Source organism: Anolis sagrei, chromosome 3, assembly GCF_037176765.1.
Source record: "Anolis sagrei isolate rAnoSag1 chromosome 3, rAnoSag1.mat, whole genome shotgun sequence".
Taxonomy (NCBI): domain Eukaryota; kingdom Metazoa; phylum Chordata; class Lepidosauria; order Squamata; family Dactyloidae; genus Anolis; species Anolis sagrei.
The window spans coordinates 22,196,805-22,213,922 of NC_090023.1; the positions used below are offsets into that span (position 1 = coordinate 22,196,805).

General features: G+C 37.9%; 1 protein-coding gene across 7 annotated transcripts in view; it reads left to right on the plus strand.

Moving 5' to 3' along the window:
* The window catches only part of CNTN5 (contactin 5), an 826,419-nt gene that overhangs the window by 774,238 nt on the left and 35,063 nt on the right, over positions 1-17,118 (plus strand). For all 7 annotated transcript variants that reach the window (XM_067466528.1, XM_067466529.1, XM_067466531.1 and 4 more), the window contains one exon: positions 15,049-15,119. In XM_067466528.1, coding sequence (XP_067322629.1) covers positions 15,049-15,119 — 71 coding nt within the window. The remainder of the gene's footprint in view (positions 1-15,048; positions 15,120-17,118) is intronic.

Below are 17,118 nucleotides of genomic sequence, written 5' to 3' on the forward strand. Positions count from 1 at the left end.
AATATTTCAGCATGACTATTGCTATCAGACCAATTTTTATGCTTCTGACATGTAACTCAAATGGAATTAACTTCCTCAAAATTAGCAGTCCTCATTTTCTCATTTATTTGTATCTCAAACGAATGCATGAACATCTTTTCCCAAGAAGAAATCCAGATTCCTACTCTGTTTCCAGACACAATTCAAAGTGCTGGTTTATAAAGGATCTGGGTTTAGACATGACAATTATTTCTTTTTCTGAAGAAAGGCTGCCTCATAACTAGGATCATTATGATAGTGCAGTTTGGTGGGGAAAATGTCTTACTGGGATGGAAAATATTTTGAAAATTTTGGGAGGGAATAGCTTTAAAATGTATTTCAAGTGCCATTATTTAGCTAAGGCATATGACATGAAATTATTGCAAACAAGCCAATAAATTATTGGGTAGACAGTGCTACTGGATTTATAATTGGTTAAGCAACCAAACCCAAAGAGTGTTCACCAATGGTCCCGCTTCACCCTGGAGAGAAGTGACTAGTGGGATGCCACAGGGCTCTGCCTTGGGCTCAGTGTTATTCGACATCTTTATCAAGATGTGCTTTCCAAATTTGCAGATGACACTAAATTAAGAAGAGTAGCTAGGACAGGATCAAAAATGATGTTATCATATTGAAGAGCTGAGTCAAAACTAATATAAGTGAATTTCAACAGGGATAAATGTCAGGTATTACTTTTAGGCGGAAAATTGCATAGATATAGGATGGATGACACCTTGGGTTGCTGTGAGTTTTCCGGGGTGTATGGCCATGTTTATCAACAGTGCATGTGAAAGGAATCTAGGAGTTTCAGGACTTGTCTATGATTTTAAAAAAATCATGCTCACCTCAGCCAGGCCCGTAGCCAGGATTTTGATTCGGGGGGGGGGGGGGCTGAGTTTGTTTGGGGGGGGGGCTGAGTCTGAGTGAAAGAGGGTCTACCCTAGCAAACCCTTTGTATTGTTACCCCAATACACCCATGCATATGGGATATATTGAGTATGCTGATCAGATAATGATATGAATAAATGTAACAGTTTAAATAATGCACCAGTAAGGCCTTTTCGTGGACCACCATGAGAATTTCGGGGGGGGCTGAAGCCCCTGAAGCCCCCCCCCCCCCGGCTACATGCCTGACCTCAGCCCTTTAGCAGTGAAAATATGGTACTTCTTTTAGTTTTTCATGAAATATTCCAAAACATACTTCTCAATCCACAGTTTCCATGTTTTGCTTGAATGTCCATCCAGACTGGGGTGTTTGCTGAGCAAGCACTGCTGTTTTCTCTGCACAACAGTAACATTCACATTTTTTTACAGAACAAGTAGCAAATTGCAAATTGGCTTCAAAAGCTGTGCAATTTTTCTTCCTGCTTTCTCATAGAGGAAAGGAAATTGCTAAATCTACTTGTTGCTTCCTTTAGGAAGAAAATGGATGAAGAATTATATCTCTGTGACGTACTAGGGTTGGAAACACTCTGCACTGAAATGCACGGCCACTAAGCCACGAAGGCCAATCTCTTCCATGCTACCTTCTGCCTATCTTGTGAGGGAATTGTATAAAAGGAAGATATATACTTAAATGCACTAAATGCACTCAGCAACAAATTTTTCCATAACAAGAAAAATTAAATAATCACAACTGATAATTTTAAGGCTTGGGAATACAAGAACTTTCAATGGTGAAGCATTAAAGTTGAAAAATGCGTAAACTTCTGCCAGTACTCTCTAAGACCAAAAAACAAACCCAAACAAACCCAAACAAGTTTTCCCTCTCATTTTTGGTGGTCAACCAAAACTACCATAATAACTGCTGTAGATTTTAGCATGTGCATTGAGATCATGGTTTCATAAAATCTATTTACATGTCAATAAATTAAGTAATTGTGTTTTTTTAATCCATTGAAGCAAGTGGCAGATTTATCAAATATGTCATTCAGGATGTCAGCAGCTGACAAGCTGGTTAGCTATTGCTTCAGGTTCCATATTTTTGTTGTTGTTCTTCAGTCTAAGAAGATGTGTGTGTCAATGTTTTAAAGAAGACAGTGAGTTCTGCTTGAGATTTCAATGTTTACTGTCATTTAGAAGATTCATATTTGCATGTGTTTGCAAATATGAATGCAATTTGGAAAATCTCTCTTCCAATTATTTTAACCAAAAATTGCACTTTTTGGGAAATTGTCAAACATACATATGTGATGAACTCATCAGTTTAAGGATGGCACTGTGCATTTAAAAATTTTAGGCTTCTGGAATGTGAATTCCCATATTCAGTTCATATCTACCCAGTTATGCAATGACACTAGCAGGTTTGGAGGAGGTTGTTCCCCTCCTCCTTTCCCCCCAAAGAATGAACCAAGAGGAAGAATCGTGTTCTCAGATCAAGTGTCTTATTAACATCCTACCTCACACTACTTGTATCTCTGTTTATTGTAGTACCTAAGGCCTCCTTAAAGAATATACAGAACTCAAAGTCCAATAAAGCCATGATATATCGAAAGATTTCATGGCTGGAATCACTGGGGTGTTGTGTGGTTTCTGGGCTGCATGGCTGTGTTCTAGCAACATTTTCTCCTGATGTTTCACATTCGAAGGATCATCTAAAGATGCCAGCCACAGATGCAGGTGAAACGTCAGGATAAAATGTTGCTAGAACACAGCCATATAGCTTAGAAACCACACATCACCCCAAAGTCATGGAGCACTTAAACGTGAACTATAAAGCAAGCTATCATATACTCATGTAGTTATGGTTCAATTCCTGTATCCTGAACATTAGAAATAGAAAGCCATGGATAATGGTGAACCCTATTCAAATAAATGACTTGTACCAGAAGTTACCATATAATTGCTCTGGAGGACCTAATAAATTCCTAGAGAGGTATCTTCACTATGAATTTGCATGGGCATCCAGGATGACTATGTGGCATATTTTGTCAGATACAGGTAGTTATGGGAGCTGTACTGTATATTATAGTAAATGTGCTCTCACTCTGAACTGTATTCTAGCCTCCAAATACCTGCTTTCCTCTGCATCCCTTCTCAAAACAGATAGTGATGTGACATTTTCTCCTGTCCCTATTTTGAAAGAGACTTCAGAGAAAAACAGAGACATTTAGACTTTCTGTGAAGGTATGGATCTGGAGGGGAATGGCCTCTTACACCCAACAAGTTGCATACCCTTATCTAGCTTCATTCGAGCAAGAGCAAATCTGTCAGTGCAAAGCAATACCTCTGGATTTAGTGTGTTCACATGAGTTTTTAAAAGAATTTCAGTTCAGTTGAAGTATAGTAATCAACAAAGAATTTAAAGAGTTTGGACATTAAAATGTTTGTTTTAAATTTACATTTTAGTTCACTTTTTATCAGATTTTCAGCCAGGCATTTATTTCTGAATTTAAAGAGGCTATACAAGATGCTAAAACTATGAAGAGATTGAATTCAGCGCATTGGAGAGCTCCATAAGGACCCATAATAAAACCTATAATGGAATCATGGCACTCCTGACATAGAATCTACTAGCCACCCCAAGAAAATGCAGCATAAAGCAATTCTGCAAAAAATATAAAGAATGCAACAAACCACTAAATTTAGAAATAGATCAATAAAACAACCCAAGTCACAATTTGTTGTGTGATTGTGATGTTGGTAATCATAATGGTCTTGCCATTAAATCAAACGCTTCCAAATTTTCCCACTCCATTTTTCTAACAAAGGCTGCCCTGTCCCCATCCCCTTTGGCTCTGACATATTTTGCAGGGCTACGTTTAAAAAGAGCAAGTAACATAAATTTAAACATGCAAGACATTCCACTAAAGCAGCTGGGCATTAGGAGCCTGGGGGCACGGCATCAATTACATTATCTATTCATGGGGAAGTAAGAGTCGAAATTGAGTAGAATCAGAGTTTACCCTGCTAATCATGCATGCACATTGGATTCCATGAGCTAATAAGCTAGTGACATTTATCAGTAGCAGCATGTATGTAGGCATTAAGAAGGGCAAAAAGAAGGCCTGATTCCAAATTAGATCTTCTAAAGAATAAAGAAGTGAATAATGAGGGCCTTCAAACCAGCTTGTTTTGTATTTTGTTTGGGTAAAGATAATGTTTCCCCCACTGACTTCTGTTAATATGGGCCTCTATAAAATCATCAGTATCAATAAAGAGTAAGGAATCAAAATGGTACTCGAGGAAACAATTCCCTTGACCCACTCCACTACCTTGTTGGAAGAATATACAGTGGCCCCTTGCTGTCTGCTATGGTTTGAATATCAAAATCCATGTATGTTCAAGTCCCATTAAATACAGTGGGAAAAGGAAAATAGCATTTCTTATGTACCCCTCGGCTATGGAACACCCTCACAAGGGATATTAGATCGGCCACCTCCCTCCTAACATTTTGAAAAAGAGTCAAAACCTGGCTTTTTGAGCAAGCATTTGCAGATGAAGTGTAACAGGCTATTTTAGATCCATGGAACGATTGGATGACGCGAATGGAAAATGATTTTAGTAATGAGACGTTGAGGATTTGTGTTTTATTGTTTGTTTCATCTCTATTGTTTTTATGGTTTATATTATATGTTAATGTTTTAATTATATTTTTGTTATTGGGGGGAATTGAATTTTACCGTTTGTAAACTGCCCTGAGTCACCTCCAGGATGAGAAAGACGGTATATAAATATGGTAAATAAAAAATAAATAAAATAGAAAAATTGAGATCTTATTTTTAGGAGATGGAGAGAGAGAGAGCAAGAGATAGATGCCATGCCATCTGTGGGTGTATAATCTATAGATTATACAACTGTATGCTCTACTTTTCAGTGCAATTGTCATGGGTAGCGTGGATGAGGCTATAGAACGAGAGCCTAGCCAAGAATGGCAACTTCCCTAGCCACACACAGCCTGCTGGCTGAATACAAGAGTGTTTGGTGGAGCAGGCTTGGGAAGGGTTAATAGTACCTTCTCTTAAACAGAGAAGAAGAAAAATTTCAGATCAGATATTCAATCAGAATTGCTGAGAGAATAGCCAGAAATAGAGATCAGCTGTGAAAGCAGCATTTAAGGCTTTGCAGTGTGCTGCCCAATTGCTGGTGGCAACATTTGAAACCATACCTTGGATTCTATGCTCCAGAGAGCCGTGAACACTGTTTGGAGTTTTGGACAGTTTTGGACAGTTTTGGACAGTTTTGTCAATTGTGCATTTGGTGATTGGATTTAATCAGGGCTGGATTTTGGCTACTCTTCTGCTTGTTCCTTGAAAGCTTGTTCTTATGGAGAATTGACTGGCTGACCTCAGACTGTATGACTATGCTGTTGGAGATTTCAGGGCAAGGCATTTGACAGTAATCTGAATGGAGACTTTCTGAAGCTCTGGTATTTTTAACAAAAAAATAATAGGTTGGAATTTAGATATACATTTAACCAAAACGAGCAGGGTATTGACTATTCTTTTTCAAATGCATAATCCTGCCAGCCCCACAATGGATGAATGGATGGGAGACATTTACATGACATATAGGTGCAATGTCCAAGGTCCTAAAAATATCTGGTCATGGTGGAATAATGAAATGTCCTCTTGGTGGAAGAATGAAATGTCTCGTGACCAGAGGACTCACCTTCCCTCTGTGGCCAGAGAAGTAAGGGCAACAACCAAGAACTATCTTGCTATGTGACTGTCATCAGAAGAATAATGACTAAGTCATATTCTAGGAACTCCAAAGGACCCATGAAAGCTCACAGAGGTTGTCTTCATTGTTGTGCATCTGGCTAAACTCTCATAGGCAGATACTTATCAGCCATCCCACACTCTCCACTGGAGAGCAACAGAATAAAGGTGGGTTTGTGGTTTTAAAATTGGCATGAGGAAGGAAATTCTTTCCTCTGGATCACTGGAAGGAAAGGCATAAAGCTTAACTGTATTTGTCACTAAAATAATACCACCATATTCTATCCATGTTTCGAATAACTGTATGTTGTGGACAGTTGAAAGAGGAAGAATTCATTTCAATGTGATTTTGAAGAATTCTCAGTCAAGGCGGAACAATGGAAGCTGGCGGTTTTACATCAATGTGGTGGTGAATCCACTCCAGGTTTAATGAGTGGATTCATCTTGAGAGTTCAGGTTCACTAACCTGGCTAGTTCTGTAAAAGTGTATTCCCTTTCTAATAATGGATCTGCATAGGTGACATGGAATATTGTTTCTCCTCCACTCATACATATCTGTGACAACATCTGAAACGGGGTTGCTGTTTTTTCCCAATATGGGTGATGTGGTGAGAGTCTTTGGAATGAGAACTCTAGACATGGCCTGCACATCTTATAACACCAAGAATGATAAGGTGAAACAAGGCCATGGAATTGCTGCATTTCACATAACGAGAATCAGAATGTCTTCAGCACTAAAGCAGAACAAACACCTGAGCAGAGCAATGAGACGTGTCAAAACCAGAGCCTGAAATTTCCCCTTATTGTTTTCCACTTGTGTGAAATATTTTGGTCTGACTCCTTTGAAAGAGCGTGACACATTTTCACATCTAATTTCAGAAGAGATGAGATGTGAAATGTGTTCCTAGGAGGGTGAGAACTCACAGGCTGCCCTTTCATACTGTGAAAGGCTTTTCACTTAACATTTGCTGCCTTCTTAGATGTGTACTGCCAACTATATATATATATATATATATATATATATATATATATATATGAAAAGGAAAGGAAAGGAAAATGACAACAAAGAAATGCAATGATGGGCTGAATTGCCAGGGTTTTATTTGCCTGGCCTTGAGAACTTTTGGCAAACTGAACAAACCTAGTTTCTTAACTGAGATCAACTACCATGGTGTTGGGGGTTTAATTATATGTCACTCTTAATATTATAGGTAAATTACACACAACACACACAAATAAAAAAAGGCTTGAAGCTCAGTGGCAGAGACAGCAGAAAGCTAAGCTAATGCAGGCTCCTGACATCATTAGCCATCATTTTCCTCATCTCTTTATTTATATGTTATTTTTCACATAATTGTGCTCAAACCAACTCACAATGGAGGATGTTTGTTTGTTTGTTTGTTTGTTTCATTTATACCCCGCCTTTCTCACCCTGGAGGGGACTCAGGGCAACTTGCAATTCCAGCAAAATTCAATGTTATATACAGCATAATAATCAAAGCAGGCCCCATCAACTATAAACAATTAAAATGTGGGCAAATGTTGTTGCTGTCCTATCAACACCTATATCATGCAATCCATTGCTTACCAGGGCTGTAATCTACCTGCACCATATAATCCATTACCTCCTAGGGTCATATCTACAATGGGATTGCAAGGGGCATTTCTTCTAGGGCTTCCAATCAATGGAGGATTACTGTCCCTACCTTAGTTCTTGTCACAACAGACAGCACTCTAACATCATTAAGACTCCTTTCACCAATTTATATTCAACATTAGTAGCTAAATGCTAACCACCATTGTTTCTCTGTAGATTTCTGAATTTCTCTGTTTTTCTCTCTAGATGAGTTTTTCCCCTTTACATTCTGTGTCCTTTTCTCCAGGGGTATTGTCTTGTCTGAGCTTAACTATGATAAAAAACTGTATTGACAATTAGAGAACATAATATCTCTGAAGGCGCTAAATTGCCAAGACAGGCTAAAACACAACAGAGGAAATGTGTGACTTGACCAAGGTCAAACACAGCATGCCACTGGCAAAAGGTGGTCTAGAAGACATATCCGTATTTCAAGCCACTGCTTAACACAGTACTATTTGGAATAAGATTAGTGATTTCAGGTCATTAAAGCCATCTTTCAAAGTCTAATGCATTATTGCATCAGAAAGGCCTTAGTACATCAGGTACCCCACTGTGTGACCTTCGATAAAACAAGAGAGGAGGGACACAACACTGTCATTTTTAATCATTTGCTGGAGGCTGCCCAAGAAGTCATTTTGCACAACAGTCACACACTTATTATTGCAGATGGGAATGTCCTTTGCAACAAATATGAAACTTTACAAAATTAGGTTCATCCACATAACCTATAGGACATGGAAACATAGAGTTTGAAAACACCACACAAGGGTCATCCAGTCAAACTCCCTATAATACAGGAATCAACACACTCAATCAAAGAGTGAAAAGCACTGTCGAAGGCTTTCATGGCTGGAATCACTAGGTTCCTGTGGGTTTTTTCGGGCTATAGGGCTATGTTCTAGAGGCATTTCTCCTGACGTTTCGCCTGTGTCTATGGCAAGCATCCTCATGAGGATGCTTGCCATAGATCCAGGCAAAACGTCAGGAGAAATGCCTCTAGAACATGGCCCTATAGCCCGAAAAAACCCACAAGAACCTAGTGAAAAGCACTGTTTGAGTCTGAATGCATCCACTACCATCCAGAAGGAGGGTTTCTCATGACAATAAGAAGCAGTGCAGATTGACACTGAGACTTGGTGGTTGAGGATTAAACCAACAGCATGTTTCATGAGCCTAAAAGCAAACATGGCATTTAGGAAAGTAAGGCTAGAGAATGTAAGAGAAAGAAGAAATATAACAATTTCAATTGTTGTTGAGAAGGCAGAGCAGCGGAGATAGGAGGAAATGTGTTAGTTGCTTGTTAGTTGACCAGATTGATTTAAGCATCTTTGCATGGCAGGGGGTTGGACTAGATGGCCCATGTGGTCTCTTCCAACTCTATTATTCTATGATTCTATAATTCTGTGCAGCTCCCATCAGCAAATCAAATTTCAGAGTGGTTACATAAATTCATCCACATAACCTATAGGACAAAATGCAGAGTTCTTAAATATACCTTAAATTACTATAATAATTTTTAAAGGTTTAACCTGATTTCTGAAAGCTTTCAGAAAAGAAGCTAATGGTTCTTCCCCAAAGAATGTGATCCCAGAGTCAATGTACAGTATATTGGCTAAAAAGCCTCCCTCCCTCTCTCTTTTAATATTTCGGTCCTGAGCCATTTAGAGCTGGGTATCAGCACCTTGAATTGGACTAGAAATAAATAGATAGTCAGGGCCATTCTTTCACAGTGGAAGTCACTATATGACAATCCAGGTGTAGAGACTTGTCATTCTTTTGTAAGAGTTATTTTATTTAGAAGTACAGCATAAATGTAGGTAAACAACAGATACCCTTAGAAGGCAGTGCACTGGATTGCCCATGGCAGATGCATTGAGGAGTGCTTACAAGCCGTCTCACTGCTTATTCACAACTGATGTTTTTTAAACATGTAAAAACATACTATTCATATCAGTCCCTCCCTTAATATAAATAAATACCTTCCCCAAACTCTGATGCTTATGCCTTTCAAAATATTCTGAGAAAAACCTCAGATTCCTCAGGAAAGAAAAATCTCTGGATATCAGGAGACTATCCTAATAGCTCAGGTGAAGAGATAACAAGCAACCACTTTGTGGGGAATGGTGGGCCTAATGAAAGAATCAGTATGGTGAGACTGCAGTAATTTTTACTACCCTAGGCAAAAAAATGCCTCAGGGTCTTTTGGAAACAGTTATGCATCCTTGAAGTTCCTTAAGGATGCTTCTTGCCAGTTTGTTGCTTTGTGCCTTCAAGTCATCCCTGACTTAGAGTGACCTTACAGTGAACCTATCACAGGGTTTTCTTTGGCAAGATCTGTTCAGAGTGGGGTTGCTATTAGCTTCTTCTGAAACCAAGAAAGTGTGAGTTACCCAAGTTTACCCAGTGAGTTTCCCTTATTCAATAGGGAAAGGAACCTAAGTTTCCCAGAGTCCTAGTGCAACACTCAAACCACTACACCATAATGGCTCTACATACAAACACAATGCTTGTTTTCTCTTTCCAAGTCCAAAATTAGGTTTGAACCTTTACAATCTAGTGTAAATGTGATCTATATACCAACCTTGATTTTCCATGAATTAGTACTTATGTTATTGCCATGGCTAAGCCAAAGCTTAATGAAGGCTTTGAGTAAAAAGCTCTAGCAGACCATGATCAGGACTTGGGAATGTTTCAGTACCCCCCATAATGTTCAGCCAGTATATTCAAGAATCTATCCAAATGACCATGCTGACTAGAAGCTGTGGTCCAAAAATATCAATGTTTCCAACTTCTGGACAGTTCTATCCATAAATAGAATTGTTATCTTATGCAGGGATCTAAACAATTTAACTTTTGTGCAAATTAATTTCATAAAAGTCACTAACTGTGAAAATAGTTGGAAGATGTTCAAAAACTATTTTTAACCCTTTAAGGTATATGACTGGAGTCTGATAAGAGTCTGAACCCATCAGCATATTTAATGATGCAGTTCTTGGTGGACTTTCTAATTTCAGCCAACAGGGGAAAAAATCTGAAATTATTACCCCTTGTATGCAAGAATGAAATAAGACATCAATTTACATCCTGTTCATTTTCTATCTGCAGTTTCAAAATCTATGCATGTTTCTTTGTATGCCTTGTTTCTCTGGAATGTATTTTCATGGATGTATGATTTTCTCAACAAGTCTTCAGAAATTCAAAATGAATACTTTCATTGAAAGTCTTGACACCAATTACATTCTTCTGTAGTGCAATCCATTAAAATCCTCTTCAACAATTCATTGGAATAATGGCCAGAAATACATGGTATGTCATATCATTATGAGACCCTTCAATTCAGCATTTGTGAACTCCTGGTATATCAATTTATTATTAACACATTTTGGGTACTCCTATACTCTCAAACAGGGATGCACTTCTTTATGAAGTTTCTTTTAGAAGTTAGCAATAAGTAATTTCAGCAATATGTGGATTTATTTGTGGGATTTGGTTGGGTTGTTTATTTGTTTTTGTTGGTTTATTATGGCATTGAATGTTTGCCACTCTTTTGTTGGAAACCATCCTGAGTGCCCTCAGGGAGATAAATGTGGGATGTAAACAAAGCTGTGTTGTTGTTGTTGTTGTTGTTATATTCTTGCTGCGAGGAAGTCTTCAGAAACCATGCACTTCAAAACTTTGAGTTATTTTGTAAAAAACAAAACCCAAAAAACCACCTGTCTGAATTTTCTGCACAGGAAACACATTTGTTAAATGTGAGAAATAACATTTTAATACAAAAATACTAATTTATGTGAATTTCTAAAACCTTAATTTCTGAGCAGAATATCATGTAATTTGGGATTTCTTCTGTCTAAAATGTATCTATGGTTTATTGACACATTAAGTAGCACTTTCTGCTCAGAAAACAGCATTTTCTGTGCAGGAATTAATATTTGTGCATTGAAATTTATTTTTAACACAGAAAAGGCTGATTTCTGTCCTGTCCCCAACAATGAAGATTTTCATCAGTCCAAGATTCTTCTAATCACAATATCTCAACATGTTTTTATGACAATTTTTCAAATGTTTTTAAATTATTCTTTCCATCCCTCTCCTCAAACAAGTAAAAATGTGCAATTTTTCATGCATGTGTAGAGGACATTTTTACCCACATATGTAAGTGGTGGTTATGCTACTCCCTTCTTTTGGTTAACAGCAATGGGGAACAAGCAGTGGCTGCCTCCAAAATCCAAGGTAGTCAAGTGATATATTGTAGGCACTACAAAGTAGTTATGCACCATCCAGGAATGTGTATCTGTTACATCTGGCAAACAACATCCGTGGAATCCTGAGCTGAATTTGCACAATAGCCCAAAAAGTTCAACTGCAGGTATAAAGGATTTTGAATGCATATGATACCAATTCTGGCAAATATTTATACCTAATGCTTTCCTAAGACTAATACCCAACAAATCAACAGAACAGCTAAAGAATTTTGCATTTTGCTCATCAGAAGTACATCAAGTTTGCTAAATTTCTGTTACATTAGAAAATCAAGAAAATAACTTCTTGATCTAGGAGATATTATACATCACACTATTCACTATTTATTTCTAATTTCCTTGCACCTTTTTGTATTTATTGGTCAATATCTGTATCTGTGCTCATCGTTAATATCAGTACTAGCAACAAGAGAGTAATTATGTGGTAATAAACATAGCTTATGAGCAAATCGTTCTTAGTAGAAAACCATATTCCATAATATCAAATGGGATTTCAAAGAAATCTGCAAATACATAATTCCACTGACCATGGGTGGGAAAGATGGCTTATTTTAATAGGTTTCTTCATTGCACATTATTCATTTAGGGAGGGTTCCTCCTCTGATAGTATGTTGTGGTTGTTTTCAGTTTGGTGCAATGCAGAGAGAAAAATATTGCTTTGACATATTTATTCTGCAAGGGTTATACATCCAAAAGTGTTTCACTGTATGTCTGTGTATTTTACAGTCTGGGGCAGAAGGAAATCCATTCTTTGGACAGGTTTATTCTTTTAACATTTACTCATATAAGGAGTGCTTCAGTCTACAAGGCCATTGACAAAAAAATCCCCAGAAAGCTGCTAGTCTCTGGCTAAGTAACAAACAAGGCCATCAGATATTTCAAAAAGAGCCTGTTCTAAATCAGTGGAAATGAAAGATGAATAAATAAGGTACAAGCTTTGTTTAAACCAAGGAGATAGGCAATTCTTTCAAGAACTTGGGAGTAAATTGTATGCTCTGATTTGTAATGTATTTTGCTACACATTCATGACCAGCCAAAGGAGTACTAAAGGAACTTGGTGTTGGCCCTAACAAAATTTTCATCAGATGCAGCCTGAATAACATGAAAGCATTTGATCCCAGCACTCAATCACAGCACTGGTTAGTAATTCAATGAGAGATTGCCAAGGAATGCCAGGTGCTGTAGACTATGTGTCAGACTAAGGCAACTGGAAACCATCTCTTTGAATGTTTCTTGCCCAAAAAACATATGAAATGTATGTGCTTTCGAACTTTCCATACATTGACAAGCATCTTATAGGCACATACAAACTTACATAGCTTGATTGTACCATAAACATAGATGGTATTACTTAAACTGGGGGTTTATGGATGATTACAAATTGAGTATTGCTCATTCAAAATGCTTGCAACCAGAACTGTTTTGGATTTATATTTTTTCAGATTTTTGGAATGCCTATATTTGCATACATGTACCTAATTAAATATCTTACAGATAAGATTATCTTACAGATAAGATTAAATATGAAGTTCATTTACCATATATACTCACGCATATGTCAACTTCTTATATGGCCAGGTTTTGGGAACAAAATTATGGATTTTGATACCAATGAAGGATCCGTGTCAGTACTTCTTCAGGAATATTAAATAAATTGGTTCCTGACTATGGCCAAAACAATATTTACCCCCAAACACAAAGATATACAATATCAATGATGAATAAACTGTTATATGCAGTATAGACCAGTATTAAGTGAAATACAATTAGTGAAGAATTTACAATTACAATGGTATTGCTCTGTTCATCTGAATAATTTCTAACTTAAACAATGTGTATTCTATGCATAAACTTGCAGCTTGTAAAATCAATATGTAGAACCAACAAGCATGAAGACCACAACTGGTTTGGACTCTAGGTCTTCCTCAGGTGAATTAATCTGAGAATATTATATCGAATTAAAAGACTGTATCAATATCCACATACATATAGTTATGAATCTAATCCAAATACAATTTTACATTTTCATGAAAAACACTTTACATCCCTGTATGCTAATCAAGGTGGTCAGTTGAAACATTCACACCTAGCTCTAGCAGAGAAGAGTCCTTTGTCTCACCCCAGCCATTCCACAGATATATAAACCCTTTTGCCTAGTTCCAACAGACCTCACTACCTCTGAGGATGCTTGCCAAAGTGCAGGCGAAACGTCAGGTGAGAATGCCTCTAGACCATGGCCATATACCTCGAAAAAACCTACAACAACCCAGTGATTCCGGCCATGAAAGCCTTCGACAATACACTTTACATCCCTTTCAAAAGTTTGTATTCATGTATCCGTTTTCAATCGAGGGTTCTAAACAAAAGGAACAAAAAGTGGCCATAACAAATTGACCGTGTAATGGTTTGAATTTAATAAGTTTATATACATATCCACATACTCACGGAGTCTAATTTCATGTGCTCCTATGATATTCTGCTGAATGTATGTTTGTTCTTATTGCAAGTATAGAGTATTCTTTGGGATTACCACTAATATTACCACATTGCTTGAAGGAAATTTGTACACTATTTTGATAATTTTGTTAGTGAAACAAAGTTTGTGTACATTGAAACATCAGAAAGCAAAGATGTTGTCATCCCAGTCACTTATGTGGACCATTTTGGAATTTGGAAGATTTAGGATTTCTGAATGTTAAACCAGTATATCCAGTTCCTGGCAAGCCAACCAAAGCTCATTCTGTTTCACAGAATAATTGAATCATGGAATCTTAGAGTTGGAAGAGACCATGTAGGCTATCTAGTCTAACCCTCTGCCATGCAGGAAAAGCCAATCAAATACCCCAGACAGATGGCCATCCAGCCTCTGTTTAAAAGTCTCCAAAGAAGGAAACTCCACCACACGCCGAGGCAGAGAGTTCCACTGTTGAACAGCTCTTACAGTCAGGAAGTTCTTCCTAATTTTCAAGTAAAATATCCTTTCCTGTAATTTGAACACATTGCTCCGAGTTCTAGTCTTCAGGACAGCAGAAAACAAGACTTATCTAATGTTTTTGCCTGCTGTAGCCTCGTTTGGCTTGGTGGTCAATATTTTTGTAGGACTGTCACAGCTGTTGTCTGTCCAGTTTGGTATTCTCTCAAAAATTGATAAGTACCCAAGGGTAGCACCTTTTTATTTTTTAGAAGTAAACTGCACAAAAAAACATGCCACATTTTCTTTATTCCATTCATTTTCTGTTTCCCTCTTTTGCATTGTTACTGTTACTGGCTTTCACAGTTAAGAGTCTACAACACACAGTTGGAAACTGAAGCAGGAATAACATCAGTCTGTCTGTCTTTGTTATTTTTGACCTGCTTTGCCCAGGGCCCATCAACTTCTTGACAAAGGATTTTCTTTGGGGAAAACTTCACTAACTTGGACGTTCTCATTTTTCTCTCTCTGTCTCTGTCTTTTTCTTTCTGTTCACAGTTCCAAAGACAGCTCCTGCTAATGTAAGTGGCAGAAGTGGAAGACGGCATGAATTAGTAATAGCATGGGAGGTAAGGAATTCTTTTGATTAAAGTCCTTGTTTCATGTTGACTTTTTTGAGAACAAGCTATTGAGGTCTGCATTGAGGTTTCCCCATAGCAAGAATTGTCAGGAGAGGAATACAAAAGATCATTTCTTAAATGCTTGTTTAAAATCTCCCTGTAGGTCACAATTTAAAGTGAACAAAACATACTGTCTATTGAGAAACCTATGGTTAATGGCAGTATCTCAAATTAATTTTGTGTTTGTTTCTACTGTATTCACAACGTCCTTTAAATTTCTGCATCATCATTGATCCCAGGCAACCAAATATTCATTTTTGCTTCCAACATCTGATGAGGAATAACTTCTGTGTTCATTGAATGTCTGTAACTCAGATTTTGGTTGGAACTCCAAGATGGAGAGTATTGATAATATGTTGGGTTTGTCTGACAGTATTGGCAAAACGACTGGGCATCTCCAAATACGGTATTTGAAAGTGTTGTTTAATACCTACCATGACAGAGGGGTGGTAAATCTGCTTGAGGTTTTAGACAGAACTTTAAAGAATCCTCAAAGGTGTAGGAACATATACTCAAAATAGTTTTAACAGTGTATTGTTGAAGGCTTTCATGGCCAGAATCATTGGGTTGTTGTAGGTTTTTTGGGTTGTATGGCCATGTTATAAAAACATTCTCTCCTGAGGTTGTGAGGTTTTGGGTAGCTTTGGTTAGCTTCTTTAAAATACTGATCCAAACTTGAATTGGATTTGCCACCTCACTGACATTGGAAACCCCAACCACTGTTGATACCTAGGTGTTGCACCTTTCTTTTTTCAAATAATATACAGCAATGGTATATCAGAACCAGTGGTATAAATCTTATTGGCCCTAATGCACTAGAATGGAACATTTTGACCTAAATCTTCTTGTTAGCTCTGACTTCAGTAGATCAATTGAACCAAGGGATTTATTCAAGTATTGATTCACAATTCTAGTAGGGAGTGATCAACAGAATGACAGTTTGAATAATATTTGATTGCAGAATTGACAGAAAAAGAGACTGATACTGTAGGCATTAGACAACACTATTAAGGGCAGGGATGTCAGCAATGGCCTTTATCCAAATAGTGAAATAAGTGCAAGTCAGTTTGACTTGAGGCAACATGGTTGAGTGTTGGACTAAGATTCTAGGAGAGCGGGGTTTGAATCCCACTCAGCCATAGGAACCTATTGGGTGACCTTATGCAAGTCACACTCTCTCACTGTCTCCTCTGAATAAATCTTGCCAAGACAACCCTATTAGAGAGTCAGTATTTAATGCAGCTGGTTACTAACTAGCTGCACCACAGCCCAAGAGGCCATGAGTTCGAAGCCACCCGGGTTGGAGTAAGCTTCCAAACATTAATAGTCTAGCTTGCTGTTGACCTATGCAGCCCAAAAGACAGTTGCATATGTTAAGTAAGAAATGTAGGTACCGTTTTATGCAGAAAGGCTGAAAATCATTGTGCAAATGCTTGGTCCCACAACCAGGATTTAACTTTCTCCCTAAAGATCAGGAGGGAGGGGGCTGATTTAATTTCCCTTGGGAGGGAGTTCCATAGCTGAGGGGCCACCACTGAGAAGGCCCTATCTCCCATGCCCACCAGTCACACCTGCAAGGGGGTGACATGCCACCTGTTCATGTAAACCCACTCAATGGCATTCTGCTTGTCACACAATATAAGCTCAGAAAGCCATGTAATAGACTCGTCTCAGAGTCAGAAACAACTTGAAGGCATGTAATAACAACCAAACAATGTGGTGAAACAAAAGGTTGTATTCTCAATAGTCTGATGTCATTCAAGAGAAATCAAAATCTCTTCTATTGCTAGTGCACAGGAATTCACTGAGTTCAGAAAATTCTGTACAAAAGTGTTTCTCAAACTGTGCTCCTCCAGGTCTTCTGGACTTCCGTTCCCAGAAATTCTAGCCAGCTGACTAGCTGTTAGGAAATGTAGAAGCTGAAGTTCAAAACTTCTGGAGGAGCACG